Source organism: Engraulis encrasicolus, chromosome 23, assembly GCF_034702125.1.
Source record: "Engraulis encrasicolus isolate BLACKSEA-1 chromosome 23, IST_EnEncr_1.0, whole genome shotgun sequence".
Classification (NCBI taxonomy): Eukaryota; Metazoa; Chordata; class Actinopteri; order Clupeiformes; family Engraulidae; genus Engraulis; species Engraulis encrasicolus.
Genome location: NC_085879.1, coordinates 4808861 through 4823315, shown reverse-complemented (window position 1 = coordinate 4823315; position 14455 = coordinate 4808861). Strand labels below are relative to the sequence as shown.

At 42.2% G+C, this 14455-nt stretch overlaps 1 protein-coding gene across 1 annotated transcript; it reads right to left on the bottom strand.

The window, feature by feature from the left end:
• Positions 1–3249: 3249 nt before the first annotated feature.
• Positions 3250–10640, bottom strand: mtnr1al (melatonin receptor type 1A like). The gene is made up of 2 exons (XM_063190607.1): positions 10451–10640; positions 3250–4019 (listed from the first exon to the last, which is right to left on the bottom strand). The coding sequence occupies exons 1-2, from the start codon at positions 10635–10637 to the stop codon at positions 3250–3252; spliced, it is 957 nt and encodes a 318-aa protein (XP_063046677.1). The 5' UTR covers positions 10638–10640.
• Between the last annotated feature and the right edge of the window lie 3815 nt (positions 10641–14455).

The following is a 14455-nucleotide window of genomic DNA, read 5'->3' as shown; positions in this document are numbered from 1 at the left end:
ATCCTTCATCTAGTGCCAAGGAAAGTATACTTATGCTACTTGTAAACTAACTCTACTCACCTCTAATAGTGGGTACTAACCTGCACTACACTTCATTGGTCCTCTACTATTTTTCTGCTCTCTATCTGTTCTACATTACTTGTATACGGCTGTACTCTGCAGGGGCGCTGATACAAATTTTGGGCCCCATGAAAGATTCAAATCAAATGGGCCCCCAAAATGACAAATTTTGTTATCAGCATCCTTCCAGGGCCCTGTCAGAGCTGCCGGGCCCTTAGAATCTGTAATACCTTACCCCCTCTCGCGGCACCCATGGTACTCTGTACTGACCCCACACGCTGTAGGCTACTTGTTTGAATGTCCTCCTTGCTTTAGCTTTAGCTCGCTTTAGCGTCTGCTAAATGTAATGTAAAATGTTATACTATATTTTTTCCAGAGCTGACCATCAAAATCCAGGACAATCAGGGGGGAAAAAACAGGACAGGTGGCAACACTACTCAGCATCCCAACAGGTGGCCCCCTGAAGGAAGCGGCAGTCATGGAGGAGGATGGGGGAGAGTGCTTGGTAGTGTAATCCCCGCCCTGCCCCCACCCAACTGGCAGTATCAGGCATCAAACCCACAACCCTCAGGGCTAAAACACAGACACCCAGGCCAGAGAAGTGGGGGGAGTTTTGACATTTTTTAAAGCCCTGATGAAGGCCATTGTTGGCCGAAACATGTTGGCTATTTCAACCAGTTCCACTATGAACTAGCTAAGTTTTTTAAAAGCTTTTTAACCAAGAAGAAGAGTGCCTTGGTTATTTTCATGACCTGAACCCTAGCCATTTAGCCATGACATTTTAAGGCAATAAAATGCGTGATCAAGCTTTTACAGCTCCTAGGCCTGAAAAAAAGTCTCCGCCATCCTTTATTACCTTATACACACCAGTCAAGTTCGGTAGACAGCAGCCAACAGTCCATTAACTCCATCAGGGTATCATTGGGTTTATCCTTGTACAGGTCCCCTTTGACATGTGAGAGTCAAGGGCGAGTCTTAAAGTGGTGGTGCATTTTTTTTCTTCTTTCTTTATTTCTTAACAATGTTACTGCTGCTGCTCTCCACTCATTTGCCTGCAGTAAAAGTAGTAGTTCATACACCGCGCTCTTCCGTGTGGTGTGTCTCCAGTTGAATAACTTTGAAGGTGAAAAAGTGGATCGCACTCGGGTTCTTCTTTTCTTCTTTTTTCTTTTTATTTTTTTCCGAAACGTTTGTCTACACTTCTGCTGCTATGTAAATAAAAAAATAAAAAAGAAGAAAAGAAGAACCCGAGTGCGATCCACTTTTTCACCTGCAGTAAAAGTAGATAAAGCCTCATTTAGGGAGCCTGAAGGTGGGGATGCAAATGCACCACTGCATCCTCCTTTCCGGCACCTATAGTGAAAGTACTGTATGAAATACTGTCTGAAACCCCCTCATGTATCAGAAATGAATTGACAAATACGGCAGTGATGAAATTTGTTATTATTAATAATATTATTAATGGCACAGTGTCTTTAATGTTTTCTCTTGGTTGTGTATAATATACTGGACACAATTACACTCAATATTACATTCATAACATTGTCCTCCATTGTGAAGATTTATAAAAAAATATTTCCATAAATATAATACCCCAGCAGTCTGTTAATGACAATGTGCAAACCTGTGGACAATGTCTTTTTAGGCATAAAATGCCTGAAAAATGCATGAAATGAAATCCGAGTTTCTGAGCTGAAAAACGGTTAACACTAATCATGTTACAAAACAATCCACCATTTCTTGTGCATTGAATCGTTTAAAAAAAAAACATTCATGGATTTAGGCATATGTAGTATCTGAGTGGTTTGAAAATGAGTTGCTAGTTGAAAGGAGTATTCGGGGTGATGCTATCACTAGCACTATATGGGGCACGTTTCGTTTAAATATAATCGGTTTAAAAGAATGCATAAGCACTGTTTACATTTTCTTATTTAATCGGTTTACATTAGCGGTCTTAGGGACCGTTTATACAAGGACGATTGTAAGGGAAGATGATAAAATATTTGATCAGAAGTGCCTTGCGTGTACACAGTAACCCCGCCATCGGAGCTTGAAGACGTGAAATTCTAAAGACTCCCCATGGCGAGGCTCTGAATGTGCTGAATCATTTTGGGAACATGAGAAGCTATTCACTAAAATAATTCCATAATGTTGTACATCCACAATGCCACATTCTTTTTCTCTGTATATTTTTCTTTTGAAATTATTTATATTAAAAGATTTGGTATTGTTTCGTTAAAAAAATAAAATTCAATATGCAAGATGGCCAGTGTGATCAAGTTTTGTTGCATCCGAAAGCCAATTAAGGGCCTCCGCACATTGGCTCCAACAAAGTGCAGAGCACTGCTCCGCCAAAGTTCGATTCCATTGTTGTCAATGCAACCCCGCACACATTCGCGGATGTCAGCTAGCGATTACAGACGAGTTCTATTTTGTCTGAGCCGCCCATTGACTATCCATGCTATGTTCCTGTGCAATTGGGTTTGGGGGTCGGAATTGTGTTGGAAGCGAAAGTGCTCTGCAGTGCTGTCGGAGCCAATGTGCGGAGGCCCTAACAGGGAGAGATAGCGATTCATATTTGATATTGTGAACACCAAACTCAGCAGTGTCAACCTGATGGTGACATGCTGCATCATGGGATATCATTTAATTGACATATGAAGCAACGGGAGGAAAGCACAGATGACAAAGCTCCACAAAGCTCAACTTATACACTCTTATATTATACTTGATGGTATTTATACTGGTACTCATAGCTCTCTCTATAAGATACGGCCTTTATGACTATACCATGCAGGACAGCGGGTGTCCTTTGACTACATGTGTGAGTCAACCACAACAATTCCACCAATCATAATGATTAATCAGTGCAAATTTACAGTCAGACACAGCAATGATGTGTACGGTATTTACCTATTCAGTTAAGTTCATCCTTCTGAAAGCACTTCAAATCTCCTGACTTGAAAGACAAGAAACAGCAGCAGCCTGGTCTATAGCTGAAAAGTAACAGCTGCGGGGAAACTTTTGGATAATTCACAGTAAACCGGACACTTTCCTTTATATATCACCCTCTTCTGAACCTCCTTCGCTTATCCCTATCGAATAACACAAACTGTGAAAATAAATAAATAAATTAATTGATAAATAAATAAAACCTAGAAATAATAATAAATACCTGAAAATATCCCTTTAACACTGGAACTTAAAAATGGCCAGTATTATCCTTTTGTACTCTTTGCGAAAGTTATGGTTGAGCAGTCCGTAGATAACAGCGTTCAGACAGCTGTTGAAGTAGGCCATGAAGTAGCTGGCCGTGAAGAGCCACTCTGGGATGGCCTGGCCCAGACGCGGGTCTATGGCCACGGCCAGGCCGATCAGGTTGAGCGGCGCCCAGCAGACGGCGAACAGCACAAAGACCACGAACATGGTCAGGAAGTTGCGCAGGTCGTGCGGCTTGAGCTTGGGCCGGCTGTCGGGCTTGACGCGCCGCCGCACCTGGATGACGAGCACCCAGATGCGCAGGTAGCAGTAGCTGACGATGGCGATGGGCAGGATGAAGTGCACCACCACCACCGCCACCGTGTAGAGCGAGCTGACCGACTGGGCGAATGTGCAGGAGTAGACGCGCGGGTCGTACTGCAGCGACTCCACGAACCAGTTGGGCACGATGGCCAGGGTGGTCAGCACCCACACCAGCAGCACGTAGCACGCCGTGTTCTTGTCGGAGAAGAGCTTGTCGTACTTGAGGCTGTGGCAGATGTAGCAGTAGCGGTTGATGGCGATGCCGGTGATGTTGAAGATGGAGCCGATCACGCTCAGGCCCATGATGAAGCCGCTCGCCTGGCAGTGCAGGTCGCCCATGACCCAGTCGTTGTGGAAAATGGCGGTGAGCACCAGAGGGTACGGGTAGACGGCCACCAGCAGGTCCGCCACCGCCAGGCTCACCACAAAGGCGTTTCCTGCAGGGAAGACAAGACACACACAGAGAGAGCACCAACCGCATGGTGGCAAGTCAATATCACAGAGTAGATTCAGCAGCAGGACGTACGTAAGCAGCAATCACATCAAGTGCTATGAAACCTCCAGGGCTCTTTGTGTTTGCTTGGCTCACTCTGAGTATTTACGTAGGCCTCAGGCAAACTTGGGATAAGACGTTCCCTTTCGGGAGTCTGATCTGAAATGGTTTTAATCAATCCGTACAGTTGTTTATGATTTATTTATTTTGTTTGTTTTAACACGTTTTAGCCTGATGACTTGTTTATGTTGATCGGCCTTTGGTGCCTGGAGCGACTAAACGCTGCATTCAGGCTCTTGAGATCTTAGCTTTTTTGATAAAAATGCGGGTATGTTAAAGTTGAATGAATACATTCTAATGCTAGATGAGGGTCTTGCGGTTTAAAATGCAAATTATTTCAGGTTTTTATGTGCATCAGAGGCTGAGATATTTAGGTTTTTATAGGCTGAGGGCAACTCTCCCAACAATGGCTTAGGCATTTAGCAGGCTTTTTTAGCAGGTGCTTTAGGCATCAATGGGTTAAACAACATAACACTATTGCGAGCGTTGGTGGTGATTTAAGACAGGCACTACTGTGGCAAAGTATCAGATTGGACTCACATTTATACATTAACAGAATGGCAAATGTTTGCAGAACTTGCATCACGAGACCGGGAATACTGTAAGCGGAAAGATAGTCTGACTGAAGTTTACATCAGCAAACAATGGTTTACGTATAAGTATATTATAGCCCTTTTATGGCTGCTGCATTGCATTTTTGCATTTTATTTATTTTACACAGCACAGTTCTTATCCTGTTTTTATGTTCTGTTTTTATCTCCTATTGCTATTTTATTGTACATTCCTCCTTTTATCACCAACTTATTTTCACAATGACAATGGGAGTTGGAGTTTCCCAATGGGCTTTCACTTCACTTCACTTATTTTAATGTGATATGTCTAACTGTCTATTTTCTGTCTATGTGTTTATATGTCTTGAGGAGATAAGTGTAATGTTGGCCACTTGAGCTTCCCCCACGGGGAAAATAAAATTTACCTTGACCTTGACCTTGACCTGTAAGATGCAAACACGTTTCAAAATTCCACTAAGCCTAATAGCTGTCTCACCTGTTTTCAATTTTTGAAGCAATGCTCTTTACATAGCCTGGCAAGCCAGACTAAATGTTCTATATACTTTGTACATAGTGATGAAACAGTGCTAACAGTGTTTCTCCATACAGGTAAGGCAATCAGACGCAAAAGGCGAATAAGCAAGGAGATACTGAATGGGTTTTTTTTTTTCAAACTTCAATGGTGTCCAAAGTCATTTACACTTATGCCTCTTTTCCATTGCCGTTTTTCTGGTAGGCCTACAGGTTGTCACAGCGCGACTGGAACGCCACTTTTTGCTTTTCGAATAGGTACGACACCGCTCAATCGCAAAGCAAAAACTGGTGGCCGAGTCCTGCTGTGTCGAGCTGTAGGCCTACCAGAAAACCAGCAGCGGAAAAGAGGTATTAGTGGATCAACAGTTTTTGAAGGGGTGACTTCTGAATTGACTGCCCTCCAGAGAATTAAACTCCAGTGAGTTCAAATGTGCAGATCTGGCATATTTTGTTTTTTGTGACAAACAATTCCACTTCTGACCTGTAGGACAGCCAAAGATGAAAACTACTGTTGTGTAAGCAACTAGTGTTGCTTTCATGCAGCGTGTTCTTTTCCATTTCCCTCTTGCACAACAATCAATAAGAAGCTTGACACTTCCCTTCGGCTTCGGCTTCAGCTGGCTGAAATCAAGTTAAATAAGATGTAACCTTGAGAAGCATCTGCGTTTCAAATGGCATCACACAACTGTCACATATGAAGTCAGCTAGGATATAATCAACTGATGACTGTCCAACCACTGGGACTGACCTGTCATTGCACTCCCATAAAACACAGCAGCTAAGAGGGACCTTACGATGCAGGTTTAGAAGTTGTCCATGAAACTCTCTTCATCATAATGCTTCCCCTCAGAGAGCCTCTTCAACTTAAGGGCCGTCATAAAGGCCAAGTAAACCTTAGAAAAACAGTTCCAGGCTAGGCTACATTTTGATCATTCACATCACCACTCTTTCATCAAACCTTCCTGATTGACCAGTTCAATATGTTTGTTTCTTTCCATGATTTTGCACTTGAAAAATATTGAGTTTTAGTGGCAAACCCTCTAAATTGCTGGTTACTGGTGTGGGTGTGAATATTGTGTGAATATTGAATAATGTCAATCAGAGTGGTTAAAAAAGCTCTCCTGCCCCACTTTTAACTCGTTAATATATCGTAACTGAGAAACACAGTCAATGTGACTTTGACTTGCATGCTGAGTGACCATGAGCAACCGCCACTGCAGGGCCAGGTGTTGGGTGCCAAAGGCTAAAAAGATTCTGCATTGCCAAGGAGAAGCGGGTAAGAAACCTCTCCGAGTGGGAGCCAATGAAGAGATAGGGTTTACTCAGACCCTCTCCATTTAACACAATTTTTAGAATTCATATAAAAACATCAATGTGATTTGAATGATATCAATTTGTGCAAATAAATCTGATATAGCCTATGTGTTAGCCCCTATGAGGTCATAACAGTTTCAGCTTAGGTCTAGAAGTACTTTACAGGTATATAGCTTCAAACTTGACTCTTTGCAAGTATTTGTTGTGTCAAATCCATCTGACAGTCCAATTTTAGCTTAATCGTAATTTAAAGGGTGTTCTTTGGCATTTAAGGTTGATTGAATGTAGCTATTATTGTATTTTCCTTGCTTGCAGACATGTTCATTAATCTTACATGTTCCCTAGCAACTAGTGAATCATTTGTGAATATGGCTGCCTTACCTTTTTTTTTTAAAGAAAAAAAAGAAATAAAAAGAGTTCATAGAACTCTGTGATATACAAATGCACAGGATACTCAACTTATTGCTTTACACACTTCACACACACACACACACACACACACACACACACACACACACACACACACACACACACACACACACACACACACACACACACACACACACACACACACACACACACACACACACACACACACACACACACGCTCTCTATGTTTTTCAAGTGATGTGGCCATCAAGATTTATCATCCAAATACTTATAATAAAATCTGCCAATACATCCACATATACATGGTCCACACATCTTCCAAATACCCCATTGTTCCTGCGCCAACTTGAGAAGGCACGACTGTCATTTGTAATAGAAGCAATTGTGTTCCTGCCCATTACAACAAGGACATTGTTCCATCCAGGCACAGGTTGTATTAGCAATATGAAGTTGACGGATACAGACATCCACTTGGAGGATTACTTGGGAGGTATGGAAGAGGTATGAAAATTAATATTTTCATTACGCTAAAGGTGACTCATTTTTTATTTGAAGGGCACTTTAAAATCCAATTCACCTCACGAGTTCACTTGATGACTTGTAAAGAGAGCAGGATGACATGCTTAGCAGCATTTCATAAACACCTTGGCATATCATATTATTATATACAGTAAGCCTTAGGCATGTCAATGAAAAATAGCCTACATAACATATTGCCGTTGTTGTAACATCATATCTCATCCACGCAACACAGTCATGCACTCCTTTTTAACCAAGCACCCAATGGTTATTTGTGTGTTGAACTTTGAGTTACCCAGAAATGGCACAAAAAGTGGAAAAGCTGGGTTTGAAGTGTTCTGTTTTCTATGTCTTTTGACAGATTAAAGGAATACAAACAAAATGATTCAAACTCTCAAAATCTTATTACTGCTGTCATTTGTGAAGGTAAACTTGTCAGTGTGGCACACAGAGAGCCATACACGCTGCTAGTTGGAAGGAGGAAAAAACGGCACGGTAATACAGAATAAGTGACAAGGAGTTATTTTCTGCTATGGAGCTCATTCTCCACCTACACTAGCAGCTCTTTTGTGTTTGAACAAAGCACATCTCCTCAAAGATGACACATCATATATTCTAATCACCATTTTGTGTGATGTATTGTAAAAGGAACCTATGGAAACAACTTTTCTAGACCTATATTTTCAAGATCTTTAAATGTAGGCCAGTAGTTTTATGTTCACATTTATTGGTTGCCAAGTAAGGTTGCAAGTCCAGTACACCAACCAATCTCACCATGTGTAAGCACAAGAGCCTGACCTGTCCAGACACACACCAGCCTCTGTAGTACATGCCAAGGTCTCGCCACTAAGCCTTTTCTCATCAAAAGTCCTGAGTTAAGCCAAGCCTTTTATCAATGGCCTCTGCTTTGCCTTTGCTTCGGTGAGATTGATATTGCTTAAAGATGTGCTTTAACATTGTTGAGACAACATCCATCTTGTCGCCTCTTGATGCCTGTGAAGTAACAAACGTGTATTTGATGGGCTCAATAGCGATAGCAATTCTGGCCCAGTCTGCGTGACGTGTTGTGCCTGATTAAGCGTGAGAGGCTGCTGCACACACTATACATCCATCGGCACGCTCTTGGCGGTCAAGTGCAAACACACATGCACACGTATGCGCGCGCGCACACACACACACACACACACACACACACACACACACACACACACACACACACACACACACACACACACACACAGACACAGACACACACACACACACACACACACACACACACACACACACACACACACATACACACACACACACACACACACACACACACACACACACACACACACACTCACACACACTATTCTACAGTTGCGTCTCCACTCTTGGTGGTCCACTGCATACCAACCTGGGTCATGACTCACTCCCAGACTGATGTTTTCAGCATGAAGGGCATGTGTATTGATAAAGTCATTTGGTGAAAAGTGATTTGCTTTGAGGGGGGTGGGGTGGTGGGTGAGGTGGGGTAGCATGCCGTACAGATGGATGACTGATGAATGGATTTTAGCTCCCCGAGCCGATGAATGGGAGGCAAATGAAATCTGGAAGGGTCTGTACGTCACTCGGAAAGGGGCGTGTGAAGGGGAGACCATGCTGTAGAATCAAAGATGACAATTAGTTGCGCCGTGACTCCCGTCCATTCTTCTCCAGGAGTAAAAGTGGCTTTTCATCAATGAGGGTTCCTTGCGGTGAATAGCTTTTAGACAGTGTGCAATTTCATGCAAATCACAGACCCCTTTGATTGCATTGTTGTACTGTGTTTTTTTCCCCCTTCAAATTATAGGAATGGGAAATACTACAACACTACGCACACTGAATGCAGATAATCTAATGATTCATATCTGAAGTGCAAAGATTCATTCTAAAACCCTGGCAGCTGAAGTGTTTTCTTCTGTGGTCTTAACTTGAATATATTAAATTAGCCTATATGATATTGACCTACAGCTGTCGACAGAAACCCATCTCTACTTATTGTGGGTTGGCAGTGTAACACTGCAATGAAGACCAAATCCTTTAATCAGAATGGTTACATGTGGTGAATAAAACATGTAACACATTTTGTAGTGCAGTCTGGTAGGTCTGGGAGCACATAAAGACGACCCTGGTAGGGACCTGCGACAGGCTTGGCCACCTGTCAGGACCTTGACAGGCGTATGGGACACACATGGTTGAGTGGGCATCAGGCCTTTCTGCAGGTAGCCTATGCTTCAACGACTCAGGAAAATGGGAAGCGTCATCTCACCCAGCAATACTCTCACATGCGTAAAATAACCTCTGGATTGGTAGAAATCCTTCAATGGAATCACTTTCGAATTGTTACATTGAAATTGTTACCTTTGCTAAACTTCAAAAAAGCACAGCAATTTAGACAAACGTTTGCAGCAAAGGTTGTGTGATAGTGATTGATAGGCCTATATTATAATGACTTTGAATTCTGCATATTCCAATCATGTCGTCTATCCTCCTCAGTCTTCATTTTCTTCACACCAAGTGATGTAAGAAGTAGGCCAATTGGGATTTAAATACCCGTTATCTCGTGTTGGCGTGGCCTGTTGTCCATAAACTCACTTGCAAAACAGGTCACTAAGCAACATTACAACCAAGAGCAGTTACAGTAATGTGCTCAGGTTAGGCTATACAGCAAATAGCCTACAATTACGTCTGTTAGTCGCGCGGCATAGCCGGAGACTTAGTTGCTTTCTGAGTTTGGTTTCGAATTTTCCAGAAACGTAGACCATAGCATAGACTACTATTCATAAAGTGCCACTTTAGACAAGTCCAACAACTGACTCAAGTACCGACGTATTAGAATGAACTGATAGACCGCGCTCCAGTGTGCCTGGATTAAAGTTTTTGCTGCCCACTGTAGTTGGACAAGTGACTGCAGGCATAAAAAAAGAACATTACACACTTGTTTTGACCGTAGCACATAACGTATTAATATCATACACACCTGCTTTCCTGAGATTTCGGTTTCTAAACACAGAGATGATGACCAACAGGTTGCCAAAGATGTCCACGATAATAGTGGTGATGAGCACGCTGGCCAGAGTCGTGGCGACCCAGGGGAAGTCGAGCTCCCTTGTACCCCCATCTTCGGATGAAGTGTTACTCAAGGGGGAGCCGGTGCCCTCTACCATCCTGCCAGCCTCTGGCAATCCATGGGACACTTGAAAGTAGCTCGTCCACCATACCACTTGTTTTGTCATGTGCAATGCAATGCGTAATGTTGTGGTCGCCAAAGTCCCACACCACACAACCTGATGAAAATACAAATGCAACCCGTTCCAAAAGTTTCAGAAAAGAATGTCCACATCACTTGCTGTCACCCCCAACATTTTAAAAATGGGTTCAGTCTATGATCATGTGAACTTAAAATAAATGGTTCATTATTGTTTCCGCCTTGACGCTTAGGGGCAAAATGAAAAACTTCAGCGATATCAATCCGACCCTCGATCAACAAAATTGGTTCTCATCCTCTCATTCATACTGTGCTTTCCCCCCATACGTCACACGCGTGCTTCATTCATTCGCGTCAGGTCATCTGCGCGTAATCGTCTTGAAATGAAACTGAACTCAACAAAACACAAAAACGTATGGAGTTTATCTTCTAGCGGTGAGCACTGCGACGCCTCCGAAAATGTATCTGAGCTCCGGTCTTTTCCCCACGCATCTTTAACTGCTCAAAGCCACCGCGCTGGTGTGCTGCGCTGCGCTGCGCAGGGATTGGAGAGCAGAGCCCCGCTGCCGTCTCCCAGATTCATTCACTTGATGTGCGCGCACAGCTGACACAGGGCACAAGCACCACCGTATCAAAGACTTCAAATAGTTTCTTGAAATTATTTCGATCTCACAGGACCCCCTTTGATTAAACTAGCTCATCTCTAAATTATCTGTAAAATTAGGTTAGGGTAGTTTTGTAGTGCTGGGAATGTAGACTTTTCCTTTGTATGTTATTTGTCTTTTTTAATAGCAGCAGATTATGCATGTCAGATGTGCTTGAAGTAAAGACTTTGAACAACGAACTTTTCGAAGTGATAGGGTATTAGTGCCTCTCTCAACTTACATGGATCAATACATTATACTTAGCCTATTCCGTTAACAATCAATTGTCTTCACTTCTCCCCCTGATATCAAATTGAACTAGACAGCATTTCCGCAGAGAAAATTCTATTAGTATGCTTGCGGCTCATGCATACACATGCACTCCTGCCCTGTACACGCACAAACACGAGAGAGAAGGAGGGGGGGGGCATTACTAGGTTTGAGAGACAGGGGTGGCTTAGCCCTAGTAGTGGGGTCGTAATAGGCTCAGTCATTTCAAATTGGTGTTAAAGTTTGGTTTTCACTTCCAAGTTGAAGTTTTGGGTCTATAGAACAATTTGAGTTCGAGTGTCAAACACACAGATAACAAAATGGCCTGCGGGGGGCGCTCTAAAATATATAAACTGCTATAACTTTTGATTAGTTAAACCAAATTTAACATATGAGCTATGTATGGATTCAGCATGAAGAGGAGGAACCGATGAGCTAAGTATTTGGTTACCAGATTAAAGACACACTATGTAAGAAACACACTTTTAGCCAATGGACAGCTAAATCCGGGCTTTTTTAAGATAAAGGGTGGAAATGCCCTCAAAGTTGCAATGAAACATAATTTATTGTTACAAGTTATTGTAAACAAAGCCTGGGTTATCACTTAACTTGATTTGTTCAGAATATCCCTGAAGCACACAGATACTAATAGGATACCTATACACAAATATGGCTGCATATAGCCTAAGTTATGTGATATTTATTTATTTATAATAAATACTATGGGGAGCATCATTTTTTCCTGCATTCAAAAAGCAAACAGAGGACCATAGGGCTAACATTTATTCCAATACTCCACTCTACAATAACTATGACAGAGAACAGATGCAAAAACAGTCAATGGTCAGTCTTAGAATTTGCATGTGCACTTGCACAGACGTGTGCACTTTAACTCTGCCTTTATGCACTTGCACTGAGATCTGGTAGGTCTATTTGTACAAGTAGGCTACTAGTATAGCTGCACTTCACCTCTAGTTGGAATACATCTTTGGCAACTGCATCTTTGGTAGTGTAGTCCAAATCTGGGAACTGTTCATTTGTTACCAGATTGGCAGGCATTTCTGGCAAATGCAGATGATAAGAACGGTTTTCATTGCTGTCAGCTGGTAACAAATGGACAGTTCCCAGATGACAGATGTCAGATGTCCTCATAACAGCAGATGATTGTGTCTACCATGTATGAAATAGTCCTATAGTATTATTTAGTATGCTTGCCAAAGGCCTCTGCTTGCCGCCAGCAAGCATACTAATTGTTCTCCAACAGTTTATTTAGTATGCTTGCGGGAAAACATACCAATTGTTCATCAACAGTTTATTATTATTATACATTTTTCCATTCACCTCGGCCTATGGGAATCGCCATTCATTAGTACGCCGGCTTTGAATCGTTGCAGCGTTCGATATAGAGACACGGTTCGAGTCCCAAATTGAACGGCTCGAAAAGGGCTTAGTGTGGTGTATTTTTTGCTGGCCTACCCCCTTTCATTCATTCACCAGACTTGTTTTTCCTCAGTTTTCTCTCTGTTTTCCCCCTCATTGAAATTAATGGTAGAATGGTCAAGATGATGTCACAAACTGTGGCAGTTACAGTGAGAGGTGACCTGTCCTAGGGTTTTTAACTAGGTATCAACTAGGTAAAGGCATTGTCAGAGAGGTCTTGGCTCTGAATACAAACTGTGTGAAGATAATAAGCCAACCCGTAAAAATGTTTCAGAGAGAGCAGTTTTAAAATCCTTATGATGTGACCCCATTCACTTACGAAAAAAAATGTGTGAACAGCTCAGCGCATAGGAATATGTCCATTTTTTGACTGAACCATTTGGCCTAGAAAAGTGATCTCAGCTTTAACATGAAGATCAGGGTTGTACCATTTGTGCAAAACTTTTGGAGATATGACAGTGTAAAAATAAGGCTGCACATATTACTCAGCTATTGACCGCCAAATTGTCACCTTTAGAATCTTCATTCATGCACACACACCAAGGAGGTCTACATTACTTACTGTATCATTGACACACACACATGCAGCCATGTAGAACTTTAGACCTCTGCTGTCACCTGGGCAACCATGGCCTAATATGCTGCTGTGGCCACTCTATACAGTAAGTGGCAGTGTACTGGGTAGGGTGTTGGTCTGTCAGAGGGCTGCAGGTTCGAATCCCACCCTTACCTCTACCTACCCACCCATTGCTGAAAGGCACCTGAAGCATCTCCACACACACACACACACACACACACACACACACACACACACACACACACACACACACACACACACACACACACACACACACACACACACACACCTCTCTCTCTCTCACAGACAGACAGACAGACAGACAGACAGACAGACAGACAGACAGACAGACAGACACACACACACACACACACACACACACACTCAGACCTCTATCTCTTTCCCTCGTGTTTCTCTGTGTGTATACAACAGCTCTGTGTGTGTGTGCATAAGCCGCAAGCATACTAATAGCATTGTCTCTCCGGAAAGTCTTTTTATTATTATTATTATTATTATTATTATTATTGATTTATTTTCTTCCAGATATAACGTTTTTTTGTGATTTTATGTGTGAATAGAATATGGCTTGATTGAAAAAAGTTGATACTCATGATCCTAAATTCATAAACTCAAAGTTGCAAGTTGGGTCCTAAATATCACATAGGCTTTATGCAGCCCTATTTGTGTATAGGTATCCTAGGTATCTTTGTGCTTCAGGGATATTCTGAAAAAATCAAGTTGAATGATATCCCAGGCTTGATTTACAATAACTTGTAACAATAAATGATGTTTCATTGCAACTTGGAGGGCATTTCCACCCTTTATCTTTAAAAAACCCTGAACGTT

Excerpts from the sequence above, each read along its gene's own strand:
- mtnr1al (XM_063190607.1), bottom strand. The coding sequence starts at position 10,637 with ATGGTAGAGGGCACCGGCTCCCCCTTGAGTAACACTTCATCCGAAGAT. Across the intron at positions 4,020-10,450 it reads CCGAAATCTCAGGAAAGCAG|GAAACGCCTTTGTGGTGAGC; the intron begins GTGTGTATGATA and ends TCTTCCCTGCAG.